At 41.8% G+C, this 17,370-nt stretch overlaps 1 protein-coding gene and 2 long non-coding RNA genes across 13 annotated transcripts in view; 1 reads left to right on the forward strand and 2 right to left on the reverse strand.

The window, feature by feature from the left end:
• On the forward strand, positions 1-15,894 carry coch (coagulation factor C homolog, cochlin (Limulus polyphemus)). Of its 4 annotated transcripts, XM_044166708.1 has the most exons (15): positions 120-218; positions 1,358-1,399; positions 1,494-1,538; positions 6,509-6,659; positions 7,719-7,852; positions 8,746-8,817; positions 9,823-9,879; positions 10,152-10,299; positions 11,507-11,610; positions 12,062-12,288; positions 12,389-12,503; positions 13,705-13,848; positions 13,935-14,091; positions 14,901-14,995; positions 15,083-15,894. In XM_044166708.1, exons 2-15 carry the CDS (start codon positions 1,366-1,368, stop codon positions 15,253-15,255), a joined length of 1,656 nt encoding a protein of 551 aa, XP_044022643.1. In that variant the 5' UTR covers positions 120-218; positions 1,358-1,365; the 3' UTR covers positions 15,256-15,894. The 4 variants fall into 4 exon arrangements, with proteins under 4 accessions (XP_044022642.1, XP_044022640.1, XP_044022641.1 ...); XM_044166707.1 differs by lacking the exon at positions 120-218 and adding an exon at positions 1-39 and having other exon boundaries at positions 14,901-15,894; XM_044166705.1 differs by having other exon boundaries at positions 115-218; positions 14,901-15,894.
• Positions 12,408-13,853, reverse strand: LOC122861805. Its single transcript, XR_006374579.1, has 3 exons — positions 13,712-13,853; positions 13,377-13,502; positions 12,408-12,554 (listed from the first exon to the last, which is right to left on the reverse strand). It is a non-coding gene; the product is annotated as an uncharacterized LOC122861805 (long non-coding RNA).
• Positions 13,960-17,370, reverse strand: part of LOC122861804 — a 14,356-nt gene continuing 10,945 nt past the window's right edge. For all 8 annotated transcript variants that reach the window (XR_006374573.1, XR_006374574.1, XR_006374576.1 and 5 more), the window contains 3 exons: positions 15,090-15,236; positions 14,865-14,980; positions 13,960-14,083 (listed from right to left, as the gene is read on the reverse strand). This is a non-coding gene — a long non-coding RNA (uncharacterized LOC122861804). The remainder of the gene's footprint in view (positions 14,084-14,864; positions 14,981-15,089; positions 15,237-17,370) is intronic.

Consider the following 17,370-nt stretch of genomic DNA (forward strand, 5'->3'; position numbering starts at 1 on the left):
AGCCCCTCCCACCTCCTCCTCTGATGTCACAGCTGTAAGGTGTGTGTGTGTGTGTGTGTGTGTGTGTGTGTGTGTGTGTGTGTGTGTGAGAGCTTATTTAAAGGGCCGACGCTCTCGCTGGGCGATCGACACCAGCTCAGCATCATCAGCTTACCGCCTGCTGCTTCTAGGGAATAAACGCTGAATAGTTTTCCTGAGAGACGTCTGCTGGAGAAACAGTCAGTAAGATGACTGTGTTTACTGCTTGTTTTGCAGAGATCCTTACTGACTGGCTGAATTACTGTTTTTGTGACTGACTGGCAAACTTTTTGGTTTAATAACAGAGTGACTTGCTGACTGGTTTCTCTCCTACTACTGGCTGATTGGTTTACTGCCTGTGCAATACTGCTTTACATATAGTTTTACTGATTGGTTTACCAGCCAGTAAACCTGTTTGAATTGTGATTGGTTCACGATCTGGCTGAATTGTTTACTGACTGAATTTGTCCGTTAACTGGTGTACTGACTGGCTTACCGATTGATTGATTGATAGCAGTTTATAGCTGACTGATCAACTGGTGACTTAACCAGTCGTCACCAGTTGACTGACCTTGTTTAAGCGTTTACTGCCTGGTTTACCAACTGGTTTACCCACTGCTTGAGTGGTGTGCTGACTGGTTTCATGCTGTGTATTAGCTCATTTACCGTCTGGTTAAATTGTCATTGCTTCACTAACTGGCTAACTGGTTTACTGGCTGACCAGTGATTGGTTGACTGTTTTACTGCTTTACTGAGTTTAACTGCCTGGTTTACAGACTGGTTTACCCACAGCTTGCTGACTGTCTCTTACATTATGATTGTATATGTATATAAACTGGTTTACTGGCTGCTTGATTAGTTGGTTTTTGGTTTACAAACTGTTTTATTCTCATTTACTGCCAGTTTTACTGACTGGAAATCACAGTTTAATCACGTATCGTGCATATAAACTTACTGACTGTTACAGAGTTAACTGTTGTTGAATTCTGTACTAGCTGACTGACCTTGTTAACTGTTTACTGGCTGGTTTATCCAGTGCTTGCCTGCTTTGCCGAGTGCTTTTGTACATTTCATTCCCACGTGATGTGTACAGTTTTAACTCGTTTACCGGCTGGTTGATCAGTTGTTTTTCGGTTTACAAACTAACTGTCAGCTGGTTTACTGACTGGTTTGCTGATTGTTTCAGGTGTATGTATTGTTTACTGACTGGTGTTGCGGCGTCTGCATGTATCGTGTACACAGACAGATGTGTTGACTTCTTTACTGACTGCTTCTGATCGCATACGAACATATTTAATGGCTGTTTTTCACAGTAATCTGAGGTGAGTCTGTGTTTCAGGTGCAGGGATGTCTCAGCTGTCTGTCCTGCTGCCTCTCACAGGTACACTCTGAGCGTCCAGGTGTGCTTCACCTGCTGTACGGTCTGCTGACAGTCTGCTCAGGTTAACTTTCCTTCCTTCTTTCTTTCTCTGCAGGCCTTTTCTTCCTGATCTCCTCGACGTCTGGCTCCGAATCCAGCGGTCAGTCCTGAATGTTACCTGTCTGCCTGTCTGTCTGCCTGCCTGTCTGCCTGCCTGTCTGTCTGCCTGTCTGTCTGCCTGTCTGCCTGTCTGTCTGTCTGCCTGTCTGCCTGTCTGTCTGTCTGCCTGTCTGTCTGCCTGCCTGTCTGCCTGCCTGTCTGTCTGCCTGCCTGTCTGCCTGCCTGTCTGCCTGCCTGTCTGTCTGTCTGTCTGTCTGTCTGTCTGTCTGTCTGTCTGCCTGTCTGTCTGCCTGCCTGCCTGCCTGCCTGTTGCTGATGGTGTCATTATCAGCTTAACGGTAAATGTGAGCTGCAGTATACGTGAAAAGTTCATCCACAGTTGTAAATCAGAGCTCAAGGTGTAAACTGCGAGTAACCATAGCGACAGTACCGCTGCTCCTGACTGGTTGAACTAATCTAACCTCTAATGGGTTAAACTGGCTCCAAACACACTTGGAAACACGGAGGGTGATTTAAGGACAGACTCTCGTTGTTTATTTGGTCAGCGGAGCGTTGAGAGAGATTCACGCGGGTTCTGAAATATTCCCTGAATGAATCAAACCGGATGAAACAGAGGGTCTGTGCATGCGTGCTCTTGGACTTCTATCTTTGTGAGAACCGATTTAACTTTTAGACTTTAAGAGAACATTTTTTTGTCCCGTCCTCACTTCTTCGTACTTGGTTTTATGGTTAAGGGTGGGAGTAGCTTTCGGGTGGGGTTATGGTCGAAGTTGGGGTCAGACATGTAGCTGTGATGGTTAACGTTGGCTTTAGGTGTTAAGGAATGCATTATAACAATGATTGTCCTCGCAAGTATTGTACAACCTCGTGCGTTGGGGGTGTGTGAGGACCCACTGCTGCATCACATTACTGAAGTCATGTCAGCGCCCCCTAGAGGCCGCAGCGGTCATTACACAACAAACAACACTCGTTACCTCGTCGCACCGGAAAGCATTTTGCATGTCCTCGCAAACCAGGTGATGCTCGGAGCTGGGCTGCGGATTTGAAGCAGAACGCTCCGTTAGCGTTGCTTCTGATTCGGTGGAGCGGGCTTATGTTAATTAGACGGTGCTAATATTTCCTGTCCCCACAAAGCTCAGCTCTGTCGAGACGGCTCGCTATTGGTTCGAGGCCCTAACTTCACGTGCCCAGTGTTCAACTCTGCGAATGCTCTGCGTGGACTCACTTACTTTCACCACACTGACTTGATAGCGTCTGAAACGTTGCGGTTGAAAATGCAGGTGTGACCACCTGAGTTTCAGCACTCCTGACGGGATCGCAAGATAAATCTGAGGCTGGAAGACGGTTGACGGGAAACACAACACAGTACACACAAAGCAGCAGAACAACATGTACACAAATCAAAGCACCATCAGAGTATAAAACGCAGTACATTAGTAAAAAAATACAAATCGAACTGTCTGCCAGGATGCTCTTGCGTTATAAGCGTATTACTCAGCTTTTGTATGTCGCTTACTCGTGAGCAGTTCAGGTGATTAACTTTACGATGTCGTGTTTTTGATGTGTTGATTTTACATCTTCAGGCCCTTAAAAAGTATTCAGGTAAAACAATCTGAGAAGGAATAATCACTCTTTGACTGAACTGGGAAACGTGTGCAAGTCAAAGTACTGAAGGAATGGCTTTGTCTGAAGGGCTCAAACGCCGAAAAGGTTGGAAGCCACAGTCTCAGGGATAATCTATACTTTTCTTCTTAACATCAAACCTCACGTTCAGACCCAAACCATCATGAACGTCTCTGCTAACAGGTGTGTGTGTGTGTGAATCACAGCCTGATGGATCTTCTTCCTCCATTGTTGTCCAGAAACTATTAAAACACATCAGCGAGCCGCTCTGTTGCACTGGGTGACATGTTCCTCCATCACCACGAACACACACACTGTAGTTTATTCTGATTCAGTCCCACACACACCGTCCTGCTGCCCCAAACATTCACTACAGCACCACGTGTGGATTCATCCGCCGCTGGAAATAGTCCCCAACAGATGCTCTGTTTCCTAGCCTTTTTAAACAGGAAACTATATAATCTGTGAGGTGTTTTTAAAGATTTACGTCTTCAGCAGGAACCAAAGTATTGAGAGATGAACACGTTGTTGGTTTGGATCTGCACATGATATTTGTTGACGGTAAGAAAAATATAGAACAGCCTTACCCTTTACCAGAAATGGGGCTAAAAATGTAAAGTTTGTCCTGAGGGTGGCGCTAGAGTAAATTAAACTCTAAAGGGTTCATCCTCTGAGGAGCAGGAAATCAATCGGGAAAGTTCACGATGATTTGACCAGTTAGTGTTGAAGATTATGACATAAACATACACAGAAATAGTGACAGTGAGAAGTAGGTGTTTCTCTTTGTGACTGTAGTGATCTGCATCATCTTCCTCTTCTTCGTCTTCTTCACTTTGATGAATTATTCCTGTGTGGTGTTGAGAAACAGTCACTTTGTGTGTCTCTGGACAGACGCAGGTAACTTTAAACCTCCCCGTAAGACTCGATGTTGATCCTCAGAACAGTTTTTTCCCCACGTGTTTATATTGAGCCTGAATCATACGAATGTCTGAAATTTAAACGAACCACCCGTCTGTTCTCTCTAATAGATGAAACAGATGAAAAGCTCCTTTTATCCGGCGTCAGTCCTTTCAAAGAGCAGATTTGTTATTCTGACTGTATTTCAATAAATTACTGACTCTCATGAATAGTGTTGCGTAACAGTAAACCTTTTTTTTATCCTCAGTCGTAAATCGAGTTGATTTCTCCCAAGTTTTGAGTCATTTTTATCCTTTTTAAAGGTGTTCTGTGTATTACTACTATCAATCACTTACAAGCTAACAGCACTGAAAGCAGCTCATTACCATGGCAAAAACACACTTTTTTTCTGCTTCAGTTTCTTTTATTTTCATCAGCTTTTCACATTAAAACCAGACTAAAGCTGCATCCTGCGTTCATTACTCCCTATTATATAAGACACTCGGTGTTTACTGTCGAGTAAGGTTTTGTTAATTTATTAATCTTCCTCATTTTGCATCATCGCTGACAGATGCTGTGTCGCAAAACTGTAATTTTCTAGCAGTTTTGTACGTGTTACGGATGCTTCAGTCTTTGTTGGAATTTCTGAGGGCACCAAATAGAGCTTACAGTTTACACTTCAGAGTTAAATACGCAAATAAAATGGTGGAAAGTAAATGTATCGAACTATGTAGTAAATAGGTGGTGGTTTCGGACACAGACTAAGAGTCTACAGCCATGCTAGCGACTCCGCAAGGTTTTACTTAGGCTCAGTGGTGCTTTGAGCTAAATGCTAACAGACTCACAATGACTAACATGCTGATCGTAGAAAAGGTTTCAGTCGTAGTCGTCTGGACGCTGTTTTCAGAATCAAGACGTTTCGGCTCCCATCAGAAAGTCATTCTCAATTGTGAAAATGGTCTGAGAACTCAGAAATTTAAGCTACTCTGTGTTGCTTAAACCCCGCCCTCAGGGAGGAGTCTACCTGAGTATCTGTTGATTAGCTAGTTTCACCTGAAACTGACCTAATAGTTTCCATGATGGCCCAGTAATCAGTAATCAGGCCTGTTGTTTTCTGGCTGCACCTCCCTCATCACTGTTAAGTACCTGATTAGCATGTGATTGGCTTGACCACGGTGTTAATACACTGTGATAAACTTTAGGCAGATTGAATCTCAGACCACCATTTCTGTTCAAAGAGGGGTTTTCTTTTTTCACAAAAATGGCTTCAACATGCTGATGTTCATGCTCACGTCTTATGGGAGCGATGGGAAAGATTCACGTCACAGAGTAACTCCAGACTGTTGTATGACTACAGAGATGGTCGTGTAAGGGTTAAAAATCCTGTGAATTGACAACGTCGCACTATATTCCTTCAGTTTCGGTGTAACTACGTTGAACAACAGACTTCGCGTCAGTGTTTGTTTTGTCTGAAGTGCTTCTGTATTATGTGCCAAGTCAGAAACGAGTAATTATGATAACTTAAGTGTCACATGAATGCAGCATCATCGGGGATTATGTTGATCATGTTCCCCATCTTAGTTTAGCGTGTTAGCATGCTAACATTAGCTAGTTAGCAGTAAACACAGAGTGCAGCTGAGGCTGATGGGAACGCCATCAGCTCTGCAGGTATTCGGTCAGAAACCAAAGTGTCGGACACGTTAACATGTCGACCTGATGGTGGCGCTAGATGGAAAGTCAGAGGATCAGCAGAGTTATTACAGTTCATCCTGAGGGGAGCATGAACGATGAAGCACGTTTCATCACAGTCCAGCAGCTGCTGATGTTTCAGTCTGGACAAACGTTTGAGTTTTGTTCAGGCCCAAAATATTAAGATTTTATATTTTTATTGGGTTTTGGGTGCAACATATTGTTATATATATTGTATTATATTCTTTTTCCATTTCTATTATTATACAAGCATTGTGTACTGATGAATTATTAGATGGTCTTTATTGCCGCAGGAGGAGATTTGATTTCACAGTACATAGTCCACACAGAAACATACAGATATACACAATACATGAAATGAATATTATTATTATATTGTGTGTATATCAGACATTTAGCATATAGTTGAAGTATCACGACACGCTGCTTTATATATTATGTTTTTGTGTATATTATATTTATTATTTATATTATGTATATTATATTCACCTGTTTCCACTTCAGTAAGGAGTCACTGCTTCTGTGCACATTCTTCGGTTTTATAGATAATGAATGTAGCTTTTATAGCTTTAGCTTGTGTCTTGTGCTGCAGGTGATCAATCCTATTTCAATTTAAAAGACATAAAAAATCAAAAAGAAACTTATAAGAAGGAAGACATGTTATTGCTACTTGTTACTTAAACTTATTTTGCTGACTTATGACAATTATGATGATTTTTTTACTACATTTTCCTTCGTGGAAACTGTCAAACACTAATGTTGCCGTTACTTATTGATCAGTGCCATACCCGGTGGCCTGTGTGACCCGTGGAGTGGACCTGATGGAGGACGGCGTAGTGGTTTTGTGTCCTCCAGACTGCAGCCAGTGGAGGGTGTTTGGGACGGGGATCTACGCCTCCGTGTCCTCCGTCTGTGCAGCTGCTGTCCACAGGTAGGACTTTAAATTTTACACCTGCTTTGTGTCTTTGTACCTTTCTTTCCGGACTGACTGCCCCCTAAACGTCACAAGAAAGCAGATCTCCACGCTGATTGGTTGAAATCAGGTTTGTCAGATGGAAGCTGTGGAGGTTCGTAGCGGGTTTGGTTGGAGTCGGGAGTTTTTCTGGTGTAGATTTACAGACACGTGGATCAAACGCTCTGCTACCGACGGCAGCTGCAGATGTGACATAATAATGAGCAGCGTGAGTCCTGCTGTCTGCTGAACCTCAACAAAACACCAACACCATGAAGGAATGTGCAGGGACGAAGGATTAAGCTCTCAACCCTGAATGACCCCCTCCTTCCTCTGCGGAGGGCCGCGGGGGCCCCGAGAGGGAAAACTCTGAACGACACCGACTCTGCTCCCTCAGGATCCTGCCTTCAGCCCTTCACTCCCTCCTATCTCATCTTCCTGTCCTCCCTCCGTCTGACTCTCACTCTTTAACCGTATCGAACAACGCTTCCTGTTGTAAGCCGGTTTTAACGCAGGTCAGCGTGGAGACACCAAGACCCGAGACCACTTACTTCGATTTAAACCCGACTCTGATCAGATTTAGATCAAACAAACTGAGCAAAACTTCAATCATTCATTTCATGAAGAGCTGAGGGATTTGTGGATTTTTTAAAAATACTCTTTACTTATAACTGTTAAGTCTGAAGATTATTCAGTTAATTACAACTTATTTTGATAAGTTTCTCCATGTGTCATGTTGCCCAAAGTACAAACATGTTATTAGTGGTAGTTTTTGTATGTTAATAGTAACATGACACTCGCCAAGGTCATGTCTGTTTGAATCGTTGGATAAAAAGTAGGCGTGAGCGGTGATTCAGAGCGCTGGACTCGGGCTACGGTGCTTTTAGCTGTCGGTGAATAAAATGTTATCGTAGCCGATAAATGATTATGAACAAAACTACGAAAAAAAAGACCCACGTTGTGAACTGCACGTTTTTGTTGTCATCGGCTGACGACAGTTTAAAGTTTCCTGTTTTGAACTGTGTCTCGGCTCTGCAGGGGGGTGCTGGGTCCGTCCGGCGGCCCCGTCAGGGTTCACAAGCTGCAGGGACGACACAACTACATGAGCTCCCACGCCAACGGCATCCAATCAGAGGCCCTGTCCCACTGGTCCACCTCCTTCAGCCTCACCAGTAGGTGGAGCCATTTTGCTCATTGATCGATTGCTTTGTTGATTGATTGATTGATTGTCCTGTGCCGTTAAATAAGTTGGTTTTTGGTTTTGGACGAAACGATGAATCGATTTAATAAAAAAACGTCGAGATTAATCGACAACCAAAACAAATCATGAATGAAAGTAATCAGTTGCAACCCCAGAACGATCTCAGCTACACGTATTGCTGTGAAGGACACTACAAATTGTTTCTTTCACAAAACAATCTCAACTCAAGGTCCACTTACTAGCTTGTTCTGGAGCTTTCAACAGTATCCCACAGTCTTCATCAGCAGATAGCGTTTGCTTAGTTTTCATACAACAGTAGATGTTTACACCTTTTGTTTTTCTGAACACTTTTATACTTTTAATTCTTTATTTAGCAGTTTGACCAACAAATCGCAACTCAAGGTCCACTTATTGACTTATTTTGTATCTTTCAACCAGTAGATGGAGTTTAGTCCTGAAGGTGATCATAAAAATGTAAAACATCATCAGGCTTGTGTTTACAGCATCTACATGCAGCTTTAAATGTTCATTTCCTCTCATTACTGTGTAATCTTTGCATTTCCACGCTTTGATTTTTCATTTGTAACTGTCTAGTGATTAAACTGCTTCGCTGAAATGAAGGAAATATACCAGCGACGACTGATGTTTGTCTATTAAACTCTAACATACAAAACTGGACTGAAAAGCAGGCAGCTAATGACCTGCGAGGACTCTGCGTCGAGCTCGTCTGCCTCCTCGTGGGCAGATAACATCAGTTATTACAGCTTTAAATCAATAATCATGATCACGTCTTGAAACGGCATCACATCCTCACTAATTACTGTGTGTGTGTGTGTGTGTGTGTGTGTGTGTGTGTGTGAGCAGAGCCTGTTAGCGTTCCACTGGAGTTGACCAGTGACACCAATACCACAGGTCTGCCTGCAGCCGCACAACCAGGTAACTGATACTCATTATATATATATATATATATATATATATATATATATATATATATATATATATATATATATATATATATATATATATATATATATATATATATATATATATATATATATATATATATATTAATATATATATATATATATATTAATATATATATATATATATATATATATATATATATATATATATATATATATATATATATATATATATATACTACTACTACTACTACTGATACGTTGCACTTCAAACTCAAATTGTGGGCTTTTCTTTACCTCATCAGCAGGTATTTATATTAGAAACAAGTAATTATTTCTGATTTCTCCTGTTTTTGTATTTGATCATATTTCGGTAAGAGTCCTCCCTGTTTTCTGATCTGCTCCTGTTTTAATTTGCTGTTGATACAAACTCTTGTATCTATCTGTTTGTCCTGAGAAATTCAGAATAATGTTTATTTGCAAAGAACTAATTCCATCAGTACAACGGCGGCCGTACAGATTAACTCCAGTCACTTCCATTTTGCCGTATTCGACCGTGGTGAGGTTACCATTAATGAAACTCAACACTTCCTGCAAAGATGTTTCACATTAAAGGGCATAACCCCTCCCTTTCTGGTAGGTGTTTACTTTGAAATATCTGCAGGAAGTGTAGAGTTTTATTGACGGTAGCTTACAGTGATTTAAAAAATGTAGAAGCAACTGAACATAATTAGTGGAAATTTACATTATACTCAACCATGGGAGATGTCACAGTACAGGTAATTCCACCTCCCCTCGATGTTTAACCCGGCCTTTATTTGAGACTCTGCCGTTATTTGAACAGCAGCTTTATTTTCAGAATTTGCAGCAATGACACGGAGGTAAATAAACAGCCTTTTCCTGCTGCTGTTGGGTCTTTTTCTTCTCCTGAAGCTTCCAAACACAACAGGAGTGTGATGTTTCCACCAGACAGACTGTGTTACCCCAGCTGACCTCTGTGTGTGTGTGTGTGTTGCAGCAAAGAAACCTCTGAAGAAGCCATCAGTGAAGAAAGCTCTGACAGGCGGAAATAAAGGTGCTCTGTGTGTTTGCTCTTGTTGATATTTGTATTGAAATGAAATCAGGACTAAAAGATTTAACAGACAAACTAAGATTTCCAAATGTGTAACGTTTCCGTATCGCTCGGGTTTCGTTTCCCGACACTCTTGAATCAGGATTCATCATTAATTCTGTAATAACACGGAGCCAGAAAGTCTAAATTGGATCAACAAAGTGAAGCTGAGGGATACCTGCTCCTCTATGGAGACAACTAGTGCATCGTGTGTTCATTTGTGTGTGTGTGTGCAGACTGTCAGATGGACATCGCCATGGTGATCGACAGTAGTAACAACATCGGGCGGCGGCGGTTCAACCTGCAGAAGAACTTTATCATCAAACTGGCGGCCATGTTGAGAGTCGGATCAACAGGACCGCATATAGGGCTGATCCAGGCCAGGTCAGACTCCAACACACACACACACACATCCTTGTACTTCAGTGTTTGTGAGGACGTCTAAATGCTTAACCTTAACCCTTAAAACAGCCCTTTGAACTTGTGAGGACCGGCCAAAATGTCCTCACTATGTAGCAAGTACAAGTACACACACACAGGGCTTCTGGGCAATACAGAGAAATTTCTGGAAAAAGAAAGTAAATCAACCAAACACTTCTAAAAGTCTGAACGTCTGGTATTAAGTTTGTGTATTCAAATTTAGTAAATTGTAAAAAAATACTAAGGAACAATTTCTAGTAGAAATATATTTTCCTTTCCAGATTCAGTCGAGAAATAAAATACAACATGAATTTTAAACAAAAAGACCAAACAGACAGTTACTTGTCGACATTCCTGTAAGTATTTGAATTTCCTTTACATCGTTGTTTCTGGAAATCCTCAAAAAGTGAGGACATTTGTTTCATCTTTACTTCTTCGAAGGGCTGTTTAAGGGTTAAAGGTGTGTTCGGAGAACTGACCGTCAGTGGTGGAATATAAAGTACACTTACTCAAGTACAAATATGAGGTACTTATACTTTACTTGAGTATTTCCATTTTATACTTTTACTCCACCACATCTCAGAGGGAAATATTGGACTTTCTGCTCCGCTACGTCTGTCTGACGGCTTTAGTTTCTTTACAGATCGCAGTGTTTCATCCCCTTCCTGTCCAGTGAAAACCTCGTATCTCCAGGTGTTTGTGATGAGCTGAAGGATGAAGAGTTTCCTTCACGTGCTGAGGAAACTCTCCTCCTCCTGAAGCTGAATAAACTCTTTAACCCCCCCTCGGATCAGCTGGGAAACGCATCGTCACAGAGCTGAAAACAGGCTGTTTCTCTGAGCTCAGGAAGACTTTTCAGAGATACGAGGTTCTCACAGGACGGCGACGCTGCAGACACGTGATGATCTTATAGACCATGATGCATTGCTGCAGGTTAAACTACCCAGCAGTATATAAAGCAGTTAAAATGAGCTCAACCTGAAACATCTGCAGCAGTAAAATGCAACACACACATGAACGCAGCAGGAATATGAATCCAGAAACATCAGATATAATAAAACACTGACAGGAAGCGTTTTACTGAATACTTCCTCCACCTCTGCACTGTTTGTGCCCACTCTTGTAAACTGATTGTATCTACTATCGGGTGTGTGTGTGTGTGTGTGTGCAGTGACTCTCCCAGGACGGAGTTCTTACTGACGAACTACACTCAGCCTAAAGAGCTGCTGTTTGCCATCAAGGAGCTGGCCTACCTGGGAGGAGACACCAACACAGGTAACACACACATTTGCATGTTTGTACTTTATACTGTGACACTAATTCACACAAAGCCTTGCTGACCCCCTTTGAATGTCCTCACATAGGCAAACAAGAGCACACACACACATAATGATTGATTATTAGTCTGTTTTATTAAAAGCTGATGTTCTGCCCACTTCCTGGTTAGCTTATTTTTTAAAAATTACACATAAAAGAACATTTATAAGTGTGGAACAGGTACAGAACACACAAGTATGATGAGACATTAATTGAATGATGTAGAAACTTAATTTATGAAATATATAAAAAAAAAAAGGGGGAAACTGAAATAAAGACAAGCGTCCACATCCATTAGAAAAGAACACCTAATTATTTGTTAACACTCAAACTACAGCTCCCATGAGGCTTTGCCAGCACCTCTGTGGCTGAAACGATGTTAAAACGTCTTGTTGTTGGCCTCGAGCAGGTAAAGCCATCATGCACACGGCAGAGACCTTCTACACCCAGGAGAACGGGGGGAGGCGGGGTCACCCCCGGGTGATGATGGTGCTGATCGATGGCTGGCCGTCTGACGACCTGGAGCAGGCGGCCACGTTCGCCAGAGAGTCTGGCATCAACGTGTTCCTGGTGTCTGTGGCCAAACCGGCGCCCGAGGAGCTCAACATGGTGCGAGACAAGGAATTCATGAAGAAGGTGCGCACTTTATTCACATTTTCAGTAATTTAAAAATGAACCTCATCTAAAAGGTTTTGGAGATATAACCTGTTTCCATGACAACCTCTTCTTCCTGCAGGCGGTGTGTAAAGATAACGGTTTCTTCAGTTATTTGATCCCCAGCTGGTTCAGCACCAACAAACACGTCAAACCTCTCAGTCAGAGACTCTGCTCGCTGGACGGCCTGCTCTGCAGTAAGACACATCTGCACCCGTCTAACCACCACAGCACAGCACATCCTGTCACTTTATTAGCACACAGACAGCAAAAATTAAAAAAAGGAACAGTTCGACGAGATCAAAACCGCTCTCGTGTGTCTGTTTAACATGAAGCTGCAGCCAGCAGACCGTTAGCTCGGCACTGAGACTGGAAACAGGGGCGCAAAGGTACCAAAATCTAAAGCTCACTATTTAACACGTTATATCTTGTTTGTTTAATCTGCACACAAACTGTAGTGTAAAAGTTGAGGCGTTACAGAGTCTTGTTGTCGCCATGAGGCAACGCTGTCTGTAGCTTCATAACTACCATACAGGCATGAGTGTGGTTTCAATCTGAACATCTAACTCTCAGCAAACTATTCCTTTAAATGTAACTGTAAGCAGTTTACACAGTCAAGATGCACTCATAGAAACAGAAGACTCGTTTGTTATTTCTGCTAAATGAAAGCACAGATTAATAATTGAATACTCTAACACGTGTACGCTGCACATAATGGAGTGGTAATGTGAGGAGAAAGTACAGGACAGGAGATGTATTTTGAGAGTGCTGTACTGATGATTTATTAGCCCGTGCCTTCACTTTGCCAGTTTAACATTCAAGTGTTGCATTTCTTTAAAAGAATTATAATTCCACCCTTTTATTCTGAAGGCCAGATGCAGTCTGGAAGCTTTACTTTAGAATTTAAGTTTTGCGATCAGTTTACAATTACACAAGAATTACAACCGTGTATCTTTCAAAAAGCACTTTAGTCGAAAACAGTATAAAGTCATAACTACATATAAAGTGACGAGTTCGACCGTCTTATGGCCTGAGGGATGAAGCTGTCCCTGAGCCGGGTGGTGCATCACCTGATGCTGGGGTAATGATCCCGTTGGCCTTCTTCCTGCTCCGCTGGGTGTAGCGGTCCTCCGTGGATGGCAGCTCCGTCCTGGTGATGGGCGGTGCAGCCAGTCAGGACACGCTCAATGGTGCACCTGTAGGAGTTGCAGGAATCTGTTGTAAAAATGTGTTTAGATTGTGGCCTTTTTGTTTTTTCTTGTGATCAAGGGGACAAACTGGACCTTAAACATGTTATTTTGCCAGGTTTAGACACAGTGAGAAATGTTATAGTTCATGTACGTGTTTAATTCATGGTGGTGAAAAGGTGGATTTGTAAAATAAATGTGTGTTTTTAAGGTAAAACCTGTTACAACTCGGTGAACATCGGGTTCCTCATCGACGGCTCATCCAGCGTCGGAGATGGAAACTTCCAGCTGGTCCTGGACTTCCTGGCAGGCATCGCGAGAGGCTTTGACATCTCAGACGTGGGCTCACACATCGGTCAGCTTCGCAAGATGAAAGTTATTTGATCAATAGATATTGATTCATTAACGAGCTGATTGGCTGACTGTGTGTTGGATGTCCAGGTGCGGTGCAGTTCACCTACGACCAGCGGCTCGAGTTCGGCCTGTTTGACCACTCCACCAAAGAGGAAGCCATCAACGCTCTGAAGAGGATCCCGTACATGAGCGGAGGAACGGCCACTGGAGGAGCCATCAGCTACACCACCCAGAACCTGTTCAGGTAACATCTGAGTGCTGTATTCTACTTCTATTACAAAACACCCAAACAGGTGGTAATAATTAAAGGATAAGGCTGGTAATATTCTGTATTTTTCTTAACCTAAACTCTGTCCTGCTGCAGTAAACACTCACTAGAGCACCAAATATGCATTAATCCGCCGCTGAAAATAGTCCCCAACAAATGCACTATTTCCTCCTGTTTGTTTGATAAAAACTACAGCGAGCAGCTGTTTGAGGAAATTAGAGGTTTTTAAAAGATTTACGTCTTCATTAGGGACCCAATGGGCTTGGAGCTGAGAGCCACAGACAGGAAGTCAGAATGTTTTAAAAGACGGATTAACATGTTGTTGGTTTGGCTCTGCACGTGAGATTTGTTAACAATAAGAAAATATAGAATAATACCAGACATATTCTTTAAAACCGTGGTTTGCTACCTTTTTGGCTTGTGAACCCAGCAATGTCACATTTTCATTGTCTACATTTTGTGACGAGTTACCCAATGAATTATTTTTAGAGGCCTTAGGATGTAAAATGACTTAATCATTTACAAGAAAAATGCAAAAAAATAATATATATTTTGTCATCTCACAGCCCCTGAAATTCGATAACGAAATGATAACGTGTCTGCCCAGAATAATAAGTTTAAATCTAATATTTCCACAGACTGTTGCGTTTTCCAGTGAGCTGTGAGATGACGAAAATAACTCGCTGCTAGAAGATGTGACCCAATCGGCAATGTTTGAATTGCTGAGGTTTCTCTTAGCAGGATAATACCTAAGTTAACTGAAGCTGTTGTTTTTCCTCCACCAGGCGGACAGGACCAGGCCGCAACTTCCTCATCGTGGTGACAGATGGCCAATCATATGACGACGTCAGAGGCCCGGCGCTAGCTGCACAGAAACAAGGTGCGTTTAAAAATAAAAGGAAAAAGAGCAGTTCAGTTCGTTCAGTTGTTGCTGAAATCTGCATCACCCATTTCTCCCAATCACTAGGCATCACCATGTACTCAGTGGGCGTGGCCTGGGCACCCATGGATGACCTCAAAGCAATGTCATCGGAGCCGAAGGGCAGTCACACCTTCTTCACCAGAGAGTTCACCGGCCTCGCCGAGTTAGCTCCTGCGCTGGTCCGAGGCATCTGCCGAGACTTCACAGAGAACAACTAAGAACACACGTGTCGGTACTTCTATACTTGCGAAGACTTTACAAAATGTCCTCATTTTGAAGGTAGAGAAACAGGTCCCCACAAAGATAGAAGCACACAAGTTCACACACACACTGTATATATACTGTAAACATATACCTACTAATACTGATAAATACACATGTATATAAAGACACAACATAAAAAGTCACGCATATATACCAAATTATTTTTTTTCTATTTAATGAAGGAGAAGTTGGGAAATCACCAATCATCATCAATAGAAACCAAAATCATTCACTAAACAATCCACTGTCAGTGTGTTTGATTCTGTAATCGGATTTATTACAGCCTATATAAAGTACAACACAAAGTATATATTTGTATTGTGAACAACTTGTAAAAACATTGCTAATGTCATATTAGCCAGATGAATTGATATTATTAATTTCAACCCAGCTAACTTTAAAAAGGAACCATAAACAGCACTCCTGCAATTGGCAGAGGCGCTAGCTTTGTACTGCAGGGTTCATTCAAAGCTAAGTAAGCTAATTTATATAACATAGATGCTAACTAGACAGTGTAGTCCCTCATTCGTCCAGCAGTGGTCCATCGTAGAAAAGGTTTCAGTCGTAGTCGTCTGGTCGCTGTTTTCAGAATCAAGACGTTTCGGCTCCCATCCGGAAGTCATTCTCAATTGTGAAAAAATGGTCTGACGGTTGACAATGCGCTAACTCGGGATTGCAGAGCGCCGTGCATTTGCATCTGAAAGCTACAAACCGCACGTTTGAAGACAGCGAGGTGGAGATTCTAAGTAGAGAGAAGAGTTGGGTTGAAAGAGGAGTCAAAGAAGCCATTTTTGTGAAAAAAGAAAACCCCTCTTTGAACAGAAATGGTGGTCTGAGATTCAACTTGCCAACGGTTTACCACAGTGTATTAACACCATGGTCAAGCCAGTCACATGCTAATCAGGTACTTAACAGTGATGAGGGAGGTGCAGCCAGAAAACAATAGGCCTGATTACTGGGCCATCATGGAAACAAAAGAAGGTCAGTTTCAGGTGAAACTAGGCAGGTAAACAGCAGATACTCAGGTAGACTCCTTCCTGAGGGCAGGGCTTATGTAACACAGAGTAGCTTAAATTTCTGAGTTCTCAGACCATTTTCACAATTGAGAATGACTTCCGGATGGGAGCCGAAACGTCTTGATTCTGAAAACAGCGTCCAGACGACTACGACTGAAACCTTTTCTACGATAGATGCTAACTATGAAATAAACCCCTGCTGGATCCGATAATAAACTGCAGATTAAAGAGAATAAAATTTGGATACTGGATCGTTGTAATTAAGATCAAACTAGCTCGATTATAAAGACACGAATCTTGTCATTATGAGATTCTCATTTTGTATCTTATTAGATAAAGGTCTCGTAATTTCAAGATACTAAGTCATAAGTAAGACAACTCTTTAAGTTCATTTTAATTATTTTTCTGTGGGAATGCAACATTCTCCGGTACTTATTCTAAAGTAATCTGTCTGAGTTACAGAATTTACCCATCATCTCTGAATCCAAGACTGTAATTTATTCTTATGATCCAGTTGAATTTCATACATTTTAGCGTCTAGAAGAGAAACGTTTTGTTGACATCAGCACACTTTGCGAGCGATTTAGTGAACGATTTCAGACGCGCGGTGATCCGGATGGAGTTCATATGTCCGTTCACACAGGACGTTAAACCTCTCATGACTTATGTTTATCTTAAAAATGTTTAATGTGTCTGTTAATCAAGGATGGAGGTTTTACCCACAGAGTCATCTCCTCATGAGACACTTTGGGAAAATTCGTGTTTGCATCTCAAGCAGTCAGATGAGAGTTTTTGGAAGTTGGGAAAACTTTTCTGAGATAAAATATTCTAAACTCAAGGTGATTTAAGCAGAGCACTTCAGTCATATGATAACAGGCGGTCAAAAGCTTTGGAGAAAGCTAGTAAGTAAACCTTGAGTTTAGAGTATTATATAACAGAAAGCTTAAACTAAAATACAGGGACAATTGTGAAGTCATCTGTTTCAATTTCTGATTTTTATCATAAAACACACGATCAAATGACTTGTTAAAAGAAATATATTTCACTCTTTGT

The sequence above is a fragment of the Siniperca chuatsi genome, linkage group LG15, assembly GCF_020085105.1.
Source record: "Siniperca chuatsi isolate FFG_IHB_CAS linkage group LG15, ASM2008510v1, whole genome shotgun sequence".
In the NCBI taxonomy this organism is placed as follows: domain Eukaryota; kingdom Metazoa; phylum Chordata; class Actinopteri; order Centrarchiformes; family Sinipercidae; genus Siniperca; species Siniperca chuatsi.